The following is a 21,507-nucleotide window of genomic DNA, read 5'->3' on the forward strand; positions in this document are numbered from 1 at the left end:
CTCCTTTGTCTTCTACTTTTGTAAGAGCTTCAGTAGGATTTTATGTTGATTCTTGTTTTTTGTTTGTTTGTTTTTGTTTTTGTCTTTTTGAGATGGAGTTTTGCTTTTGTTGCCCAGGCTGGAGTGCAGTGGCATGATCTTGGCTAACTGCAATCTCTGCCTCCCGGGTTCAGGCGATTCTCCTGCCTCAGCCTCCTGAGTAGCTGGGATTACAGGCACCTGCCACCATGCCCAGCTAATTTTTTGTATTTTTAGTAGAGACGGGGTTTCATCATGTTGGCCAGGCTAGTCTCAAACTCCTGACCTCAGGTGATCCACCCGCCTTGGCCTCCCAGAGTGCAGGGATTACAGGTGTGAGCCACTGTGTGGCCTGGTGTTGATTCTTTAAATGTTTGGTAGAGTTCAGCATTGAAACTATCTGGTCCTGGACATTTCTTTGTTGGGAAGTTTTTGATTACAGACTCTATCTCTTGTTATATGTTTGTTGAGATTTTCTATTTCTTCTTGAATCAGTTTGGTAATTTATGTGTTATGTGTTATGTATTATAGATTTCTCTTATAATATGATTTTTAATGTGATAGAATCTATAGTATACATTTTAGTGAAATGTTATAGCTTGATACCAATTTAAAAATATTGCTCGTGGCCAGGCGTGGTGGCTTACACCTGTGATCCCAACACTTTGGGAGGCCAAGGCGGGAGGATCATCTGAGGTCAGGAGTTCGAGACCAGCCTGGCCAACATGGTGAAACCCCGTCTCTACCAAAAATACAAAATTAGTTTGATGTGGTGGTGCATGCCTGTAATCCCAGCTACTGGGGAGGCTGAGGCAGGAGAATCGCTTGAACCCGGGAGTTGGAGGTTGTGGTGAGCCAAGATCGCGCCACTGCACTCCAGCCTGGTGACAGAGTGAGACTTTCTCTCAAAACAAACAAACAAACAAAAAATATTGCTTGCTAATCTTAAAACTGGACATTTTCTTCTTCATAGAATGATATTCAATATTGTTCCCACAAATGCATTAATTTTATAGTGGGAGAAATTATAACTTCATTAAATAAATATTTCTTCTTTCTACTCATTTACTCATTCATTCAACGATATTTGTTGAGCACCTGCTTGCCTCTCAAAGCCTTCCATACCTATCCAGTCTTCTACTCAGTGAAGCCAACATAGTGGTTTAGGACCCACTATGTATTAGGCCCTGATCTAGTTGCCAGGGTTGATCTAACCAAGTTCGGGGAGGAGATAACATCTTAGTTGAGATCTTACTGATGTGAGAGGGTTAGCTAGTTTGGGATATTGGTGGCAGGGGTAGACAATATTCCTGGTAGAAAACAGCATGCTTGAAGTCCTGGAAAAGGAAGTGTGGTGTATAGATAAAAGAGTGTATATAAAATTTGAAAGAAGTGCATTTTAGCTACAGTGAAAGTAAAGATACAGTGGTGAGAGATGTGGTTGAAGAAGTAGACTAGTGCAATATCTTGTAGGGCCTTCAAGTCATGTTAAGTATTTTGCACTTTATCCTAGGGTCAGTGAGAAGCCATGGAAGAGTTTTGAGCCAATGATTGACATGATCAGATTTGTTAAAAGATTGCCCTGGCTGCAGAGTGGAAAGTGGATTGGAAGAGGGCAAACGTATATGCAAGAAGATCAGATAGGCTACTGCAGTAACCCTGGCAAAGAGCTGATGGTAGCTTGGACTAGTGTGATGGTAGTGGAAATGGAGAAAAGTTCCAGATTCAGGAGAAATTTCAAAGATGGAATCAATGGACGGTGGGAAACAGTGGAGGCAAACCTGACTCCTAGGTCTCTAGCTTGGGCAGCTGATGGGATGATGGTGCCACAGAATAAGAAGGGACCATTGCAAGAAGAGTAGATTTACAAAGGAGGATGAGTTTAGCTTTGTACATGTTACATTTGAGGTTCTCTTGGACCTGTAAACTAGTGATGTTCGATGTACTAGTTTGAAGCTCAGGAGTGAGATCTGGACTAGAGATAACCATTTGGGAATCATTGGTAGATTGTTATTTAAAGCTGTGGGAATTAATGATATGACCTACAAAGACAGTATAGACAGAACAGAGAAGAAGTTGCAGGACAAAACTTTAAAAATCACCAACACTTAAAAATCAGTCAAAAGAAGAGTGATGGACTAAGTAGAGAGGCAGGAGGAGGCTTCAGAAGAGAGTAGTACCATGAAAAAACAAGGAAAAGTAGTAAGTCATATGCTGTCAAGCTGTCAAACAGACTGAAAAGTGTCCTTTAAATTACCAAAACAGATATTACTCATGAATTCTTATATTTGAAAGCACTTTCAGTAGAAGGAGGAGTGGGGTGAGATTAAGCCAGATTTGATTTTGAAGAATAACTGAGAGCCAAGGGCCTATAAATGGCACTGTACATCCAAGCTGTTATTTGCGGGGCAAATTCCTCTTCTGTAAAATGGGAATGTAAAAGTAACTGCTTTGTAGGTTTGTTGTGGATTACCTTGATCAGTATAAAGCACTCAGCACAGCACTGGCCCATACTAAATGCTCAATAAATATGTGGTTTGTTTTTATCAGTAATAGTACATATAATCAGCAACCAGTGTACCTGGCTTTTTAAAAATTATAATTTTAAAATCTTTTTTTCTAGTACCAAACACTTAAAGGTTTTTTTTTTTTCTTTCTTTCTTTTTTTTTTTTTTTTTTTTTTTTGAGACAGATCTCTTGCCCAGGCTGGAGTGCAGTGACATGATCTCGGCTCATTGCAACCTCCGCCTCCCAGGTTCAAGCGATTCTTCTGCCTCAGCCTCCTGAGTAGCTAGGACTACAGGCATGCACCACCATGCCTGGCTAATGTTCGTATTTTTAGTAGAGATGGGGTTTTACCATATTGGCCAGGCTGGTCTCAAACTCCTGACCTCGTGATCCGCCTGCCTCGGCCTCCCAAAGTACTGGGATTACAGGCGTAAGCCACTGTACCCGGTGATTCTTGGCATTTTAAAAATGCATAACGTTCCTTAGGAATTCTAGGCTCTTAATTTGCATAATGTTCAGTTTAATATAATGTATATTTAAAATAAACCATCTTATATAACAGATTGTGTTTGGCAGAATTGAAGTCATTTTAACTTATTGGATGATGGGGATTTCAAGGCTTGTTGGTTTAGCTTGCTATAACAATACTATGCATATGCTTTTATTGTGTCTAAGTATCACTTCATTATTATTATAAGACATAAGTAAGTATATACTTACCTTTAGTATAGAACTGCTGAATTATCTAGGAGAATGACATGAATTAGAATGCTTTTGGCAAAAGCAGTAAAATCCAGTTAGAAGAGACTTAAACAGCCTGGGCGAGGTGGCTCATACCTGTAATCCCAGCACTTTGGGAGGCCAAGGTGGACGGATCACCTGAGGTCGGGAGTTCAAGACCAGCCTGGCCAACATGGTGAAACCATGTCTCTCCTAAAAATACAAAAATTAGCTGGGTATGGTGGCATGCGCCTGTAATCCCAGCTACTCAGGAGGCTGAGACAGGAAAATCACTTGAACCCGGGAAGTGGAGTTTGCAGTGAGCCGAGATCACACCACTGCACTCCAACCTGGGTGACAGAGTAAGACTCTGTCTCAAAAACAAAAACAAAAGCAAACAAACAAACAAAAAACAGAGAGACTTAAACAATAAGGAGCAATAAGGAGCATTATTATCTCAAATAGTAAGAAGCCCCAAGAAAAGGAAGTTCTAGGCCAGGTTAGTTCAGTGGGCCAATGACGTCATCAGAGACCCAGGTTCCTTCTATCTCTCTACCCTACCATCTTCAGCAGCCACAGTTAATTATGTAACTAGTAATTAGACCCAGGGTTCAAAATCAAGCTCTTATATATATTTATATAGGCAAGCTCTTATATATATTTACAGATGTCGAGAAGGATATCTATCAACCTATCTTTAGTAGATCTCTCTGGAGCATGACATTATCGGCAGAATTTTATTTTTACTTCATGCATTTCTATACTAGTTGGATGTTTTTCACAAAGCATGAGCAATACAGGTGTTTTCATTTCTAGTAGATATTATATTACAAAATAGAAATATTATTCTTGAAAAAATACAAATATTATTGAATGATATCATAAACTATAAGTTTAATGGTTATGTCCTATACTGGTCTATCCTTAAAATTGGTGCCACAGGCATCTAAAGTAGCCAAATTCATAGACACAGAAGGTAGAATGGTGGTTGCTAGGGGCTGGGAGGAGGAAGGAATGGGGAGTTGTTGTTTAAAGGATACAGTTTTGCAAGGGTACAATTCTAAAGGGTTTCAGTTTTGCACGATGAAAAGAGTTCTGGAGATTGGCTGCACAACAATGGGAATGTACTTAACACTGCTGAACTGTATACTTCAAAATGGTTAAGATGGTAAGTTTCATGTTAGTATATTTTACCACAATTTTAAAAATTGGTGCTGCTTTTCGTGTATTTAAATATAGGTAAAACAGGCTGGGCGCAGTAGCTCACGCCTGTAATCCCAGCACTTTCAGAGGCCGAGGCGGGCGGATTACTTGAGTTCAGGAGTTTGAGACTAGCCTGGCCAACATAGTGAAACCCCGTCTCTACTAAAAATACGAAAAATTAGCCAGGTCTGGTGGCACGCGCCTGTAATCCCAGTTACTTGGGAGGCTGAGGCAGGAGAATCTCTTGAACCCGGGGGGTGAAGCTTGCAGTGAGCCGAGATCCCGCCACTGCACTCCAGCCTGGGCAACAGAGACAGAGACAGACTCCATATGAAAAAAATATATATACACACATATATATGTATATATATATATATTTTTTTATATTGTGTCTGTGTGTGTGTATATATATATATGGGTGTGTGTGTGTATACATACATATATAGGTAAAACAGTGTTTTAGAAACAAATCACTGTGACAGAGGGCATTGAGGAGCCATGGGTTTCATTCAACACAAAAATAAAGATGCATATTTTCCAAGCATTGTAAAAAAAAAAAAAAAAACTGTTCCCTCACAATTATTTTGTTTAATTAAGTGCAAATATTTTCTTCACTTCTCTCAGGAAATCACTTCACCCACTTCTGTTGAACAGAAGCCCAAAGACCTCTTCTGACCTTGAGACTATGCCTTCTCCCAAATCGCCCCTTTGCTTTATCTCCTAAGAACTCTAAAGTTGACATGCCTGTTCCTTTCTCTCCCACCAGGAATTCTGGCACTTCTGCTCAATCTGGGTGTCACTGCGTCACTTCTCCATCCCCACCCCCTCCTCTTCCAAAGGAAGCAGGGGAAATGTCTCATCTTCCTAAGAGAAAAGGTTGTGCTTTTCTTGAGCAATTCATCTGTTCTAATTTTAGGCCTACTGACATCTGTCTCATTAGGTTTTGCTTTTCATATTGGCAACCACAAACCCCAAATCTAGTGTATGGCCCACAAAGTTGCAAGCATGTAATACATTCCTGATCCTGCTTTATGCCCTGCGCATCTAGCCCATGTTCAGTTCATGTTAAGTAGCATTATAAACCATCTTAAATCATTTCTGAAACTAGGCAGAGACATTTATAAACATAGTGTACAACCCTTTGTTTCAGATTTTCTGAGCATTTTATCTCTAGTTACTATAGTAGGAAATGGCTTAAAAACAGCAAACCTAGGAAAATGAAAAATAATTTTTAAAAATGTTAATGTCTTTACAATATGAATTTTCTGTGATCTCTCTTAAATGGAACTGAGCTTGGTTTTTCCTCCTATCTTAATCCCCTCACTGGAGATAATTCTTAGGAATTAGCTTCACCCAGCACCCTCCCTAACCTCCCGCTACTTCTACTTCCAGCCACCTTCACACCATGACATCATTCCTTGGTGCTGATACTCTTGGTTCCTTCCAAGGACTTTTCTTTCTTCCGGGAGTGTGAGAAAAAGGCACAGTGGGAAATTTGCACAAAAGATACCAGTGATGTTTATTACATCTCAGTAAACTCATTATTTCTATTTTAATACTTTGTTTCATGTGGAAAAATTATCTAAGGTAATTCCTTTGCAAACACCACTTGTAGTACTTAATTTGGGGAGAATTCTCTTCCAGAAGTCTTGTTTTCTGCAATTAACTTCTCACATTATTACTAAAAGAATCAGCCAATACAATATTTGATCTACATTTTGTCCAATTAAAAAATTCTTGTAGCTTATGATTCTGTAGCTCAAGTTCAAATCCTACCTACCTCAGACATTTCACACTATCTCCCTGCTGGTGTCATCAATTTCAGTCCATCTTCTCATGATTTCCTGGATGAACTTTTTCAGTGGGAAATCCTAAGCCTTCACCTGAACCTAAACTGGTTCCTTCCCATCCCTTAGGTATAAATTAAAAATAATCTCTTCTAGGGAAGTCTTTCATCATTATTTTATGAAACAAATTTGCCATACCATGTTTTCCCACTTATAAGTGGGAGCTAAATGATAAGAACTTATGAACACAAGGAAACAACAGACACTGGGGTCTACTTGAGCGGGAAGGATGTGAGGAGGGAAGCAGAAAAGATAACTATTAGGTACTGGGCTTACTACCTGGGTGATGAAATAGTATGTACAACAGGCCAGGCGCGGTGGCTCACACCTGTAATCCCAGCACTTTGGGAGGCCAAGGTGGCCAGATCACCTGAGGTCAGGAGTTTGAGATCAGCCTGGTCAACATGGTGAAACCCCATCTCTACTAAAAATACAAAAAAATTAGCCGGGGATGATGGTACGTGCCTGTAGTGCCAACTACTCAGGAGGCTGAGACAGGAGAATTTCTTGAACCTGGGAGATGGAGGTTGTAGTGAGCCGAGATTGCACTACTGCACTCCAGCCTGGGTGACAAAGCAAGACTCCATCTCAAAAAAAAAAAAAAAAAAGAAAATATGTATAACAAATCCTGGTGACACATGTTTACCTATGTAACAAACCTTCACATGTACCCCCAAACCTAAAATAAAAGTTAAATAAATAAAAAATTAAAAAATAGAAAGTAATTGTCTTATTTATGACATGTCATTATAATACAGCCAAAGTGTCATAATTTCTATAGAAAGTATATGTATACATTTAAGTTCAGATTATATATCTTTTTCATTAGATTATAAACTTTATAAACCATAGTGTTTCATGTTATATATTGTGAATTTTCTGGGCATTTGATTGATGAAGATGTGAACCTTAGTAGCATGAATTAAACGTATTAAAATTCTACCTCTTCAAAGTTGTGTGTGTTTGTGTATCTGTATATATATGTATATTTGTATACGTGTATTCTCTGTACATATATACATATATACATACACGTATACATATATATGCATATACACGCAAAATGTATACATGTACACATATATGTCCATGTGTATATGAGATTTTTTCAGGAAAACCTAAATTTTTCAGATTCTGTTCATGCCGCTGCACAACTTCTCAATTAGTGTTACTAAAGGGGAACACTGAGGAAGAATCTCCAAAACTGTATAAATCACAATGTTTTCTGCTTGCTTTGAAAGTTTGATTATTTTTATAGTATGCCTTAAGAATGGGCACGTAAATATTTTTAAATTAGCAATATTTGGGGTTCAAGGTAAAAAAGAAAAAAAAGTCACAATATCTAATGTTGAGAGGGTACGAGGAAATAGGTATTCTAATACACTACTGGGAAGTAAATTTGTATAAGTTTTCTGGAGGGCAGCTTGGTGATATGTATCAACAACCTTGCAACCCAGAAATTCCAGCTCTATGAATGGATCCTAAAGAATTAATTAAGGATGTGCACAAACATTAGCTTAAAAGATATTATTACAACATTATTTATAAGAGCTAGCAAAAAATATGGCAACAGCCTGAATGTCTAACAATAGGGAATAGGTCAATCGAAAGAGCCTTCATTACCTGTATTTGAATTCCAGTTCTAGCAATGACTGCATAACCCCTTGGACAAGTTGCTTAATCACTGTAGCCCTCAGTTTTTCTGAGGCAAAATGAAGGTGATAATAATGCCTACCTCATGGGGTTGCTATGAGAATTGAGTGAGATAAAACATGTGTGGCACATAATAAAAGTGCTGCTTATTATTATGGTACGTCCTTACAGTATAACATTCAGCACTTAAAATGGTGTTGCAGATGAATTTTAACATGGAAAGACTCAGAATGTATTAAATTATATATATTGAGTATATATGCTTTATAATGAGAAAAAATGTGAGCCAATTTCTGTTAAGAACAAAAAGATCAGGGCCAGGCCCGGTGGCTCATGCCTGTAATCCCAGCACTTTGGGAGGCCAAGGTGGGTGGATCACTTGAAGCCAAGAGTTCGAGACCAGCTTGGCCAACATGGAGAAACCCTGTCTCTACTAAAAATACAAAAGTTAGCTGTGCGTGGTGGCACACGCCGGTAATCCCAGCTACTCGGGAGGCTGAGACAGGAGAATTGCTTTAACCCAGGAGGTGGAGGTTGCATTGAGCCAAAATTGGGCCACTGGCCACTGCACTTTAGCCTGGGTGACAGACTGAGATTTCTTCTCAAAAAAAAAAAAAAAAGAGAAAAAAAAGAAAAAAAACAAAAGATCAGGACAAACAGGCAGAGCATAGGGGAATTTTAGGGCAGTGAAACTATTCTGTACCATACTGTAATGATGGATGCATGTCATACAAAACCCTTAGCATGTCCAACACCAGGAGTGAACCTAAATGTAAACTATGAACTTTGGGTGGTAATGATGTGCCAATGTAGGTTCATTGGTTGTGAAAAATGCACCATTCTGGTGAGGGATGTTGATAGTGGGAGAGGCTGCACTTTTGTGAGGGCCAGGGGGTATGTGGGAACTCTTTATAATTTCTGTTCAATTTTGCTGTGAACCGAAGAGTGCTCTAAAAAATAAAATCTATTAAAAATAAATAAATGAAAGATCAAATAGGAAAAGACTGGAAACTGCTGGGTAACAGGGGACAGATAGCCTAGTTTTATAAATACTTAGCATATAATTCAAATTGTTTATGTATCATTAAATGATGTATTCTAGAGTGTTTGATGATCGTAGTAATAATGGTGGTAGTAGTAATAGTTACCATTTATTTAGCACTAACTCTGTGCCAGGTGTTGTGCTAAACACATTACATGCATTATCACCATTATCACATTTAATATAAATAGATGCTTAAAACAGCAACTCTAGCATGTTGTTCATAACACTATTGCCTATAGCAACAAATTATATATCCAATGTATCCCTTTAATATAGGTTTTATCCAGAAAAGATTTCTGACTTTTGTTAGAAGGGTCAGCTAGTAGCATTATTGATTTGAATTACAAATTTCCTTAAGATATCAACCCTGGAACATGATTAGTACAGGCCAGTCTGAGTTATGCACCAGTCAAGAGTCCACAACTGTCAGATTTTTTTTATTATTATTATTTTTTGAGTCAGTCTTGCTTTGTCATCCAGGCTGGAGTGCAGTGACGTGATCTTGGTTCACGGCAACCTCCGCCTCCCAGGTTCAAGTGATTCTCCTGTGGCAGCCTCCAGAGTAGCTGAGATTATAGGCACCTGCTACCACGCCCGGATCTTTTTTTTTTTTTTTTTTTGTCTTTAGTAGAGATGGGGTTTCACCATGTTGGCCAGGCTGGTCTTGAACTCCTGACCTCAAGTGATCTGCCTTCCTTGGCCTGCCAAAGTGCTAGGATTACAGGTGTGAGCCACTGCATCCAGCGTGACATGTTTATACCCATTCTCTGGATAGCAATAGAACCAGGCTCAGGGCTGATGATATGTATCTGAGTATGTCTATTCCAAAGTTAAATAGATGGTGCCATTAGGTGTAACCTGCTCTTCTCCTGTGTGTAACAGAGTAGATCATTTTCCCACAGTTCAAACTCTTTGAGCATGACATTTAAAGCTTTCTAGTATCTTCACGCTTTTGGCCTCAGAGTCCTTTCTCCCTCCACGAACTTGGCGTGCCACTCACACAGGGCCAGTATCCTGTCTTAAAACATGCCAAGCACTTTCACTTTTCTGTTGCTTATGCTGGCAAACTCCTTGTTCTGAAGGTCCAACTGAAATACCACCTTATGCCTTTCTTATTTGTCTTCCACCTCCCACCCCCTACACACACCCACTTCATCTTTGCTTCTTATTCCCACCCCACTTTGCTTTCATTTGACATGCACTTCCTTGTCTCTTATATAAAATCTGCTTCCAAGACTGGTTTCTTCAGTGGATTGTAAGGTCTCTGAGTAATAACTGAGGGTAATAACAACAGCTTATTAGCTGGCTTTTTTTTTTTAAAGAAAAAAATTCTCTCATTCCCCTCTGAGCAGAAAAATAGCTCATTAAACATAGCAAGTATTCAAAACATAGTGAAATACTTAACAGCTAGCCATATTTTGACAATAGCGAATTATTGTGGTGAAGTAGTTGTTGCTAATTGTCAAATAAAATTTATATGTAGTAAATTTTCAGTTACCCACATACCAATTTTCTATTGTTATTTTTATAACCTTGGCTGTTTCTTCTACTTTCTAGCAAATGATTTGAAAAAAACAAACTGATTTTAATACTTTAAGCAACATATAATTAGTGAGGTAATATATTCCTTAAGCAGCAATATGATACATTTTAAAACTCAGCAAAAATTCAGACTATCTGCTTCATAGAAACATTTATTTATCCAACACATACTTTATTTATTTATTTATTTATTTATTTATTTATTTATTTGGAGATGGTGTCTTGCTCTGTTGCCCAGGCTGGAGTGCAGTGGCACGATCTCAGCTCACTGTAAGCTCTGCCTCCCAGGTTCAAGCGATTCTTCTGCCTCAGCCTCCTGAGTAGCTGGGGTTACAGGCACCTGCCACCATGCCTGGCTAATTTTTGTATTTTTAGGAGAGACAGGGTTTCACTATGTTGGCTAGGCTGGTCTCGGACTCCTGACCTCAAGTGATCCACCCACCTCCGCCTCCCCCTCCCGAAGTGCTAGGATTAGAGGCAGGAGCCACCACACCTGGCCCAACACATGCTTTTTGAACACTCATCTTCCCTCCACTCACTAACTCACTCCTCTTACTGCCTTTCATGGCCACACTCCATCTATTGGTTTCTACTGGGAACCTTAGCAACCTCTTTTTCAGCCTTCTGGTCATTTCTCCAATCTACTTCTTTCTCTTCACTCTCCCTTTTTCATTTAGACCCTCACCATCTGTGACCTGGCCTGTGACCCTGCGTCTAGTCCCTCTTCCATCCACCATCAATGTGTTCTGCATGATGTTGCTAGGGTTACCTTTTTAAAGCAGATATGATCTTGTTTAAACAACCTTTGAGGTTTAAGAACTCAGAGGAATCTGTGCTCTGGGTTTCCTATTGTGCTCAAAGGCTAAAGTCCAAAAACTACAATCTGGTTTTAGCCTAATTTCTCTAAATTTGTTTCCTGTTGCACCCTCGCAGGTACTAAGTTTCAGCCACCCTGAACCTTTCTGTTCCCTGAACATTCCTCTCTGCCTGAGTGTTTCCTCTCACTCCTTGAAATGTCCTCCCTCCTCTTCTCTATCTAATGAGTTGCTACTCCTCTATGAAGACTTCTCCAAGACCCACACAGAGATCTCTGTCCTTTGAACTCTGTCCTTTGAACCCAAATCATAACTCTGTTCTGCCATTTGGCTGTGACCTAGTTTCCGCTAACTAGACTTAGACTTTGACTTGCTCAAGGACAAGAAAATGTCTTATTTATCTTTGGATCTTCAGGGTCTAGCTCAGTGTGCTCTCTCTTGCTTTGACTTGCTCAAGGACAAGAAAATGTCTTATTTATCTTTGGATCTTCAGGGTCTAGCTCAGTGTGCTCTCTCGCTCTCTCCCTCTCTCTCTCTCTCTCTCTCTCTCTCTCTATATATATATATATATTTGTAGAGGTGGGTTTTTGCCATCTTCTTAGGCTGGTCTTGAACTCCTGGCCTCAAGTGATCCTCTCAAAGTGCTGGGATAATAGGCATGAGCCTCCCGTGCCTGGCCTCCAGGTCTTTTCTTTTATTTTTCTTAAAAATCCCAAGTAGCTGGGATCAGAGGCACGTGCCACCACGCACGGCTAATTTTTGTATTTTTAGTAGAGACGGGGTTTCACCATGTTGGCCAGGCTGGTCTTGAACTCCTGGCCTCAAATGATCTGCCTGCCTCGGCCTCCCAAAGTGCTGGGAATACAGGCATGAGCTACTGCGCCCGGCCTCATTCAATATTTTGAATGTACAACTCAATGTGCTCTTAAGATAGAATTTGAGACTAAGATATGGTAAACACATTATCTGGCATTTTAAGAAATAACCACGGTACAGAAAGAGTTTACAAATGAATTCTGAAGGTAATTTTCAAGCCTTATTTTCACACTTAGCTTTAAATCCCTCCATTCTTTCATTCCCCTCTTGTGTGGGTCCTCATAAGCTTTGAGAAAAGACTGAAAAGGAAAAAGTAGCCCCGAAAAAGAGAAAGGACCTAGACAAGAAGTATCTTAGCAACCAAGAGTAAAATGTGCTAAATGACTTGAAAGTGATTACCTTAAAGTCATTTCATATTATGAAAGTTTGGTTTCCCAGCTAGATTCCAGGATATTTGATGTACTTATTCTGTTTATGATTTTTGGGCAGTATGCTTGGCAAGCTAGCTACTGATTCAATGACTGTTTCAGCTTTTTGTTCTGGGTAATACCTCTCACTAAGCTTTAATGATGGGCTAAAACTGGCAAGAAAAATGAGGCAATTTTAAGATCTAGTGCCTTAGGAAAGAAAAGGTAGAGACAAACAAAATCCTCTACTGATGTTCTGCTCTGTATTTATTATGATAACAGTTATTTTGTTCTGTTTTGGAAAGTGCTGATTTTTGATTAGTATAATTTTCAGTCAAGATCCAGTTGGATCTTTTTTTAACTTTGAACCTAACTGATACTGTTGCTGGCATGCATAAGACACTAAATAAATATTTTAGGTAATTCAACATTGACTTAGTGTTTAGATGTAATTAATCAGAAACATTAAAGCAAGCTTGACTTCTATATTTTAAATTTCAGTTGTTGCCACCTTCTCCCTTTCATGGTTCCATCAGCCGCCTTCATCAAATCAAACAGGTAAGAAGACTTTCCAAACTGACAGCTGTTCATTTAAAAAAGTAAATTTTATTTTTCTTTGTGAAAATACCTATGTTTCAGTAATTCTAAGTGAGGTCACGTATAATATTAAGTTTTTATTTCTAGGAATGATTTCTTCAAAAAAAAGAAACAAAACTAAGAAGCACTTTATTTGGCTTATTAACTATTTTAATTAATTAATAATTTCTAGAAATACTGCATACTCTTATACCTTGAGTATAGCTTCTTTCTTCCAGGGATCTGAAAGTGGAATGCTATACATAAAAATTAATTTTCAGCTTCATAATAACTGTAGTTATTATTTTTTTAACCCTCAGATGAGTTTTTTTGACAGATAAAATGGCCTTCATGCTATTGTTTTGTTCTTAGTGATCTGAGTTCAGGGACACATTGTACCTCACTGGTTTATATTTTGTGCCCATGTGCACACATGCACGTCTCTGTGTTTGTGTGTTTGTGTTTGTGTATGTGGTTGGGAGGGTGTATGTGGGTGGGTGGGTGTGCACTCATGTGCACATGCATGCTTAATAGCACAAGCATAATACAGAATTCAACCTTTTAATTATCCGAGGATTAGCCACAGAACTCAAAAGATCAAATCACCACTACTCCACAGGTGGTATTTTTTTTTTTTTGACCCAGCTACAAGCAGACGTTTTTTCCCCCTAGGAGAGGCTTAACTTATTATTCACTTAGCACTAATAGGTACTTTACATTTGTGGTCTCATTTTATCTTACAGCAACTTTATAAGGTCAGAAACTAAAAAGGGGAGAAATTTAGCAATTTACCCAATCTCCAGAGTTGGTGAATGTCAGAGCCAAGATTTGGCCCCAGATTACTGGATTATTTTCCAGCTCCCCTTTCCCTGTTTCATTGCACAAAGCCCATAATACCATCTTGTAATCCTAGTTATTAGTCCTCCAACTCTTGCTTCTTTTCTCTCTCTCCCTTTCACCCCTGTGGCATGACTTCCCTAAGGTCAGCTTATCCACTAGCAAGAAAGTATGGTAAAAACAGTTTTTTTCCTTTTTTTTGAGACAGAGTTTCGCTCTGTTGCCCAGACTGGAGTGCAGTGGCTCCATCTTGGTTCACTGCAACCTCCACCTCCCAGGTTCAAGTGATTCTCCTGCCTAAGCCTCCCGAGTAGCTGGGATTACAGGCGCCTGCCACCACGCCCAGCTAATTTTTGTATTTTTAGTAGAGACGGGGTTTCATCATGTTGGCCAGGCTGGTCTTGAACTCCTGACCTCAGGTGATCTGCCCACCTCGGCCTCTCAGATTGCAGGGATTACAGGCGTGAGCCACCGCGCCAGGCTGTTTTTTTTACTTTTTAGTAGGTAAAACTTGCTTTTACTCCTGTCTTTGTATGTAACTATTTTAGAAATTCTTAAGGAATGAAACAAGTTCAAAGGAGTAAAGTGACCTTGTGTTTATCTGTGCAATATGTTTCTTTGCTTCTCCTAAATTAAACCAAATATTTGAAAATGGGTTACGTGTTGCTATTTGCTGGTGAAGCTTGATATAAATACTAATTTACACTGGCTAGGAATATAAGTTTAATGCAGTTTATTTCCAAAGTAACATAATACATATTATAAATATTTAAAAATGAAATATAAGTAGAAAATGAATGAGATGGGAAAAGAGAAAAACATTAATTTTCAGTCTGGATACTGATTGAATGGAAAATTAAGACTTATTTTCAGCAGTTTAGTGGTCTGATAGATATCTTAAGTTGCATTTTTTTTCCTTTGTTTTTGAGACGGAGTCTCACTGTGTCACCCAGGCGGGAGTGCAGTGGCGCTGTCTCAGCTCACTACAACCTCCACCTCCTGGGTTCAAGGGATTCTCCTGCTTCAGCCTCCCGAGTAGCTGGAATCACAGGCGCATGCCACCACACCCAGCTAATTTTTTTGTATTTTTAGTAGAGATGGGGTTTCACCATGTTGGTCAGGCTGGTCTCGAACTCCTTACCTCAAGTGATCTGCTCACCTCAGCCTCCCAAAGTGCTGGGATTACAGGGGTGAGCCACTGTGCCTGGCATAAGTTGTATATTTCTTTACATGTGTTCTTTGACTGACTTCTTTGTCCCGATTAAACTTAACCTTTTAAGTGCAAAACAGAAATGTCTGGTTCTCTCCCCATTACCTTCTGAACTTTAACAACATTAATAAGGGCATTGATTTTATCAAAATGGGGGGAATAATATTGGCTATCTCATAGAATTGTTTTGAGGATGAAAAGAATTACAACTGACCCTTCAACAACCTGGGTTTTTAAAAAGTAATTAATTTAATTTTTACGGGTGCCATGGGGTACATGAGATCCTTTGATATAGGTATGCAACATGTAATAATCACATCAGGGTAAATGGAGTATCCATCCCTTCAAGCATTTATCCTTTGTGTTACAAACAATTCAATTATCCTTTTAGTTATTTTTAAATGTACAATTAAATTATTATTGACTATAGTCACCCTGTTGTGCTAGCAAATGCTGAGTTTTATTTGTTCTTTCTAACTATATTTTTGTACCTATTAACCATCCCACTTCCTCGCCACCCCTCATTTACCCTTCCCAGCCTCTGGTAACCATCCTTCTAATCTCTGTCTCCATGAGTTCAAGTGTTTTAATTTTTACCTCCCACAAATAAGCGAGAACATGAGGCTGGGCACAGTGGCTCACGCCTGTAATCCCAGCACTTTGGGAGGCTGAGGTGGGCAGATCACTTGAGGTCAGGAGTTCGAGACAAGCCTGGCCAACGTGGTGAAACCCCGTCTCTACTAAAAATACAAAAATTAGCTGTGCGTGGTGGTGGGTGCCTGTAATCTCAGCTACTCAGGAGGCTGAGGCTAAAGAATCACTTGAACCTGGGAGGCGGAGGTTGCAGTGAGCCGAGATCGCGTCACTGCACTCCACTCTGGAGTGCAGAGCGAGAGACTCCGTCTCAAAAAAAAAGAAAAAAGAAGATAAGTTAGAACATGCGATGTTTCTGTGCCTGGCTTATTTCACTTAACATAATGACCTCCAGTTTCATCCATGTTGCTACAAATGACTGGATCTCATTCTTTTTTTTTTTTTTTTTTTTTTTTTTTTTTTTTTTTTTTTGAGACAGTCTTGCTTTATCACCCGGGCTGGAGTACAGTGGCGCCATCTCAGCTCACTGCAGCCTCTGCCTCCCAGGTTCAAGTGATTTTCCTGCCTCAGCTTCCTGAGTAGCTAGGTTTATAGGCCCACGCCACCGCGACAGGCTAATTTTTGTATTTTTTGTAGAGACAGAGTTTTGCCATGTTGCCCAGGCTGGTCTCGAACTCCTGACCTCAGGTGATCCTGCCTGCCTCGGCCTCCCAAAGTTCTGGAATTACAGGCGTGAGCCACCGTGCCCGGCCTGGATCTCATTCTTTTTATGGCTGAATAGTACTCCACTGTTTATATGTATCACATTTTCTTTATCCATTCATCTGTTGATGAATACTTAGGCTGCTTCCAAATCTTAGGTATTGTAAACAGTGCTGCAATAAACATGGGAACGTAGATATCTCTTCTATATGCTGATTTCCTTTTTGGTGGGTGATATACCTTGGAGTGAGATTGCTGGATCATATGGTAACTCTATTTTTCATTTTTTGAGGAACCTCCAAACTTGAACAACATGGATTTGAATGGCGTGTGATGTGAAACCCTCCTATATGTATGGTTGACTTTTTGTATCCTGGGGTTCCAGAAGGCCCACTGTGGACTTGAGGATGTGTGGATTTTGGTATTGCAGTAGGGGGGTGCTGGAACCAATTCCCCACATATACCAAGGGACGACTGTAAGTAATTATGCATAGTGCCAAGAGTACTGCATTAAAAAAAAATCTTTTTAAATGGAAAATTTAAAACATGGAATATAGAATCTCCATGTACCTAACACCCAGCTTTAACAATTATCCACATTTTGTACATCCTTTTTCATCTATCTGCTTCTCTTTTAGGGGTGGGAGAGAGTGCTTTAAAGAAAATTTCTGACATATCTTTTTACTCAAGTTTATGGGTATGAGAAGGACTTTTTTTCTCCATAATCACAATGCCATCATTATGCATAACAAATTACCTTATTCCTTAATGTCATCTAAATCCATGTTATGTTTTTCCTAATTCTCAAAAATGCATTTTTTAACTGATCCAAACACAATCCAAATATGACATTTAGTTGATACATATCTCTTAGATCTCTTTTATTTAAAACAGCATTTTTATTTTATTTTATTTTATTTTATTTTATTTTGTGTTCCAGGATACATGGGCAGAATGTGCAGGTTTGTCACATAGGTATACGTGTTCCATGGTGGTTTGCTGCACCTATTGATCTGTCATCTAAGTTCTCTCCCCTCACCACCCACCCCCCAACAGGCCCTGATGTGTGTTGTTCCCCTCCCTGTGTCCATGTGTTCTCATTGTTCAACTCCCACTTATGAGTGAGGACATGCATTGTTTGGTTTTCTGTTCCTATGTTAGTTTGCTGAGGATGATGGCTTCCAGCTTCATTCATGTCCCTGCAAAGGACATTATCTCATTCCTTTTCATGACTGCATAGTATTCCATGGTGTATATGTACCAAATTTTCTTTATCCTGTCTATCATTGATGGGCATTCAGGTTGGTTCCATGTCTTTGCTATTGTAAATAGTACTGCAGTAAACATGCATGTGCATGTGTCTTTATAGTAAAATGATTTATATTCCTTTGGGTACATACTCAGTAATGGGATTTCTGGGTCAAATGATATTTCTGGTTCTAGATCCTTGAGGAATCGCCACACTGTCTTCCACAGTGGTTGAACTAATTTACATTCCCACCAACAATGTAAAAGCATTCCTATTTCTCCACAGCCTTGCCAGCATCTATTGTTTCTTCACTTTTTAGTCATTGCCATTCTGACTGGCATGAGATGGTATGTCATTGTGGTTTTGATTTGCATTTCTCTAATGCTCAGTGATGTTGAGCTTTTTTTCGTATGTTTGTTGGCCACATAAATGTCTTCTTTTGAGAAGTGTCTGTTCATATCTTTTGCCCACTTTTTGATGGGGTTGTTTGTTTTTTCTTGTTTCAGTTCCTTGTAGATTCTGGATATTAGACCTTTGTCAGATGGGTAGATTGCAAAACTTATCTCCTATGCTGTAGGTTGCCTGTTCATGCTGATGATAATTTGTTTTGCTGTGCAGAAGTTCTTTAGTTTAATTAGATCCTATTTGTCAAGTTTTGCTTTTGTTAGAATTGCTTTTGACATTTTCGTCATGAAGTCTTTGCCCATGCCTATGTCCTGAATGGTATTGCCTAGGTTTTCTTCTAGGGTTTTTATGGTTTTTATGGTTTTGGGTTTTACATTTAAATCTTTAATCCATCTTGAGTTAATTTTTGTATAAAGTATAAGGAAGGGGTCCAGTTTCAGTTTTCTGCATATGGCTAGCCAGTTTTCCCAGCACCATTTATTGAATAGGAAATCCTTTCTCCATTGCTTGTTTTTGTCAGGTTTGTCGAAGAGCAGATGGTTGTATATGTGTGGTGTTATTTCTGAGGTCTCTGTTCTGTTCCATCGGTCTATATCTGTTTTGGTACCAGCACCATGCTGTAAAACAGCATTTTCTGCCTGTTTTTTGTTCCATGCCTCTTATTTATTGAAGAAACCAGGGAGGCCATTTGTCCTGTAAAATGTCCCACATCCTGATTTTGCTTCCATGTGGTGTTAATATGTTGTTTTATCCTCTATTTCCTGTAAAATAGTTTTGTTTTTTTTTTTTTTTGACGGAGTCTTACTCTGTCGCCCAGGCTGGAGTGCAGTGGCGTGATCTCGGCTCACTGCAACGTCTGCCTCCCTGGTTCAATCGACTCTGTAGCCTCAGCCTCCCGAGTAGCTGGGATTACAGGCGCCCACCACCCCACCCAGCTAAATTTTTTTTTTTTAAGTAGAGAGGGGGTTTCACCATGTTGGCCAGGCTGGTCTCAAACTCCTGACCTCAGGTGATCCGCCCATCTTGGCCTCTCGAAGTGCTGGGATTACAGGCATGAGCCACCGCGCCTGGCCTCCTGTAAAATAGTATGATGAAATTTGCTTTTAATTTAAATGAGCACACAGCCCCAAGTCAATGTTAGGTTCTGGGCCAATATTTGGTTTATGTTACACCTTTCCTATTAAGCAGGTAATGGACAATTTCTTCTCAACTGTTGTTGTTAGCTGTTTTCTAAGTATTAAAGAGACTGAGACATCAAGCTAGAAGTTAATTTTCTAAACACAGTTATTATTCCTAAATAGGAATTATTTTGTGTAATTTTCCTTTCTAATAAAAATTTTATTTTATTTATCTATTTTTGAGACAGGTTCTTGCTCTGTTGCCCAGGCTGGAGTGTAGTGGCATGATCATAGCTCACTGCAGCCTCAACCTCCTGGGCTAAAGTGATCCTCTTGCCTCAGCCTCCCAACTAGCTAGGACTACAGGTGCACACCACCATGCCTGGATAATTTTTTTATTTAATTTAATTAATTTATTTATTTTTGAGACGGAGTCTCTCTCTGTTGCCTAGGCTGGAGTGCAGTGGCATGATCTCGGCTCACTGCAACCTTCGCCTCCCGGGTTCAAGCAATTCTTCTGTCTCAGCCTCCCGAGTAGCTGGGACTACAGGCACCCACCACCACACCCGGCTAACTTTTGTATTTTTAGTAGAGACGGGGTTTCACCATATTGGTCTGACTGGTCTAGAACTCCTGACCTCAGGTGATTCACCTGCCTCGGCATCCCAAAGTGCTGGGATTACAGGCATGAGCCACCACGCCTGGCCAATTTTTTAAATTTTTGGAGAGATGACATCTCCCTGTGGTGCCCAGGCTGGTCCTGAAATCCTGGCCTCAAGTGGTACTCCTGCCTCAGTTTCCCAAAGTACTGGCATTACAGGCATGAGCCACCATGTGTGGCCCCTAATAAAAATTGAGCTTGTATTCCAAAAGATCCGAATGCATTCAGTCTGTAGTTCCCTGTTTCCCAAAGCTCTAAACATAAATAAGTGCCATGCAGAAGCAGTTTGTATATTAGTTTGCTCAGGCTGCCATTGCAAAGTATCACAAACTGGGCGGCTTAAACAACAGAAATACATTGTTTCACATTTCTTAGGGCTAGAAGTCTGAGATAAAGGTGTCAGTAGGGTTGATTCCTTCTGAGAACTGTGAGGGAGGATCTGCTCCAGGCCTCTGCCCTTGGCTTGTTGATGGCTATCTTCATGTTCACATAGTGTTCTCTCTGTACATGTGTTTGTTTCTAAGTTTCTCCTTTTCATGAAGGACAGCAGTCGTATTGGATTAGGGCCCACCCTAATGACCTCATCCTAACCTGCTTGCTTCTGAAAATATTCTGTCTCTAAATAAGGTCACATCCTGAGGCACTGGGGATTAGGACTTCAACACTGGAATTTGGGGGGACACAATTCAACCCATAACAGTCTGCTCACAGTTTTTTGTTATATAGCTTTATATTTAATTCCTGATTTGTTAAACAGGATATGAGTCATTGGCACCCAGTAACAACTTAACTTTCTCTGTAGTGTCTTAAGTAAAAATCAATAAAAAGAAATTGAGCTGGGCATGGTGGCTCGTGCCTGTAATTCCAGTGACTTGAGAGGCCAAAGCAGGAGGATCACTTGAGGCCAGGAGTTCAAGACCAGCCTGGGCAACATAAGAAGACTCTGTCTTTAAAAAAAAAAATTTTTTAATTTGCTGGCCAGGCACGGTGGCTCACGCCTGTAATCTCAGCACTTTGGAAGGCCGAGGCGGGCGGATCACCTGAGGTCAGGAGTTCGAGACCAGCCTGACCAACATGAAGAAACCCTATCTCTACTAAAAATGTAAAAATTAGCCAGACCTGGTGAGGCATGCCTGTAATCCCAGCTACTCGGGAGGCTGAGGCAGGAGAATCGCTTGAACCCGGGAGCCAGAGGTTGCAGTGAGCTGAGATTGTACCATTGCACTCACTCCAGCTGGTGTGACAAAGTAAGACTCCTTCTCAAAAAAAAAAATTTTAAATTTGATCTTAGTTTACAGATTGTTTCGTTCTTTCAACAAGCCTTTATTGGGTACTGTGCAGGCACTCAGTAACTAAAATCTTTCAGATGTAGTCTCCTCGGAGAGCAAAAGTTGGTAACTTACAGTTCCCATTTTTACCATGTATCCTGAAAAATGGAAAGCTAACTTTAACATCCAAGTATAATAACTCTCCTTAAACTAGGTTTCTAGTATACTGTACTCTGCTTCTTACAGTTATAATGCATGGCTCTTGACCTTTTATACTTATTTTAACAATCTTATTTTATTATAAGCCATCTCG

At 39.7% G+C, this 21,507-nt stretch overlaps 1 protein-coding gene across 11 annotated transcripts in view; it reads left to right on the plus strand.

The window, feature by feature from the left end:
* Positions 1 to 21,507, plus strand: part of PABIR3 (PABIR family member 3) — a 49,539-nt gene that overhangs the window by 15,456 nt on the left and 12,576 nt on the right. For 10 of the 11 annotated variants that reach the window (XR_008497080.2, XM_054471427.2, XM_054471429.2 and 7 more), the window contains one exon: positions 13,076 to 13,132. Coding sequence is in view for 10 of the 11 variants with exons in the window: in XM_054471427.2 (XP_054327402.1) it covers positions 13,076 to 13,132 (57 nt within the window). In the remaining variant the exon portion in view is untranslated. Of the gene's footprint in view, positions 1 to 5,215; positions 7,161 to 13,075; positions 13,133 to 21,507 lie in introns of those variants that run through there. The other variant, XM_054471434.2, reaches the window with a different exon arrangement.

This window comes from Pongo pygmaeus, chromosome X, assembly GCF_028885625.2.
Source record: "Pongo pygmaeus isolate AG05252 chromosome X, NHGRI_mPonPyg2-v2.0_pri, whole genome shotgun sequence".
Taxonomy (NCBI): Eukaryota; Metazoa; Chordata; class Mammalia; order Primates; family Hominidae; genus Pongo; species Pongo pygmaeus.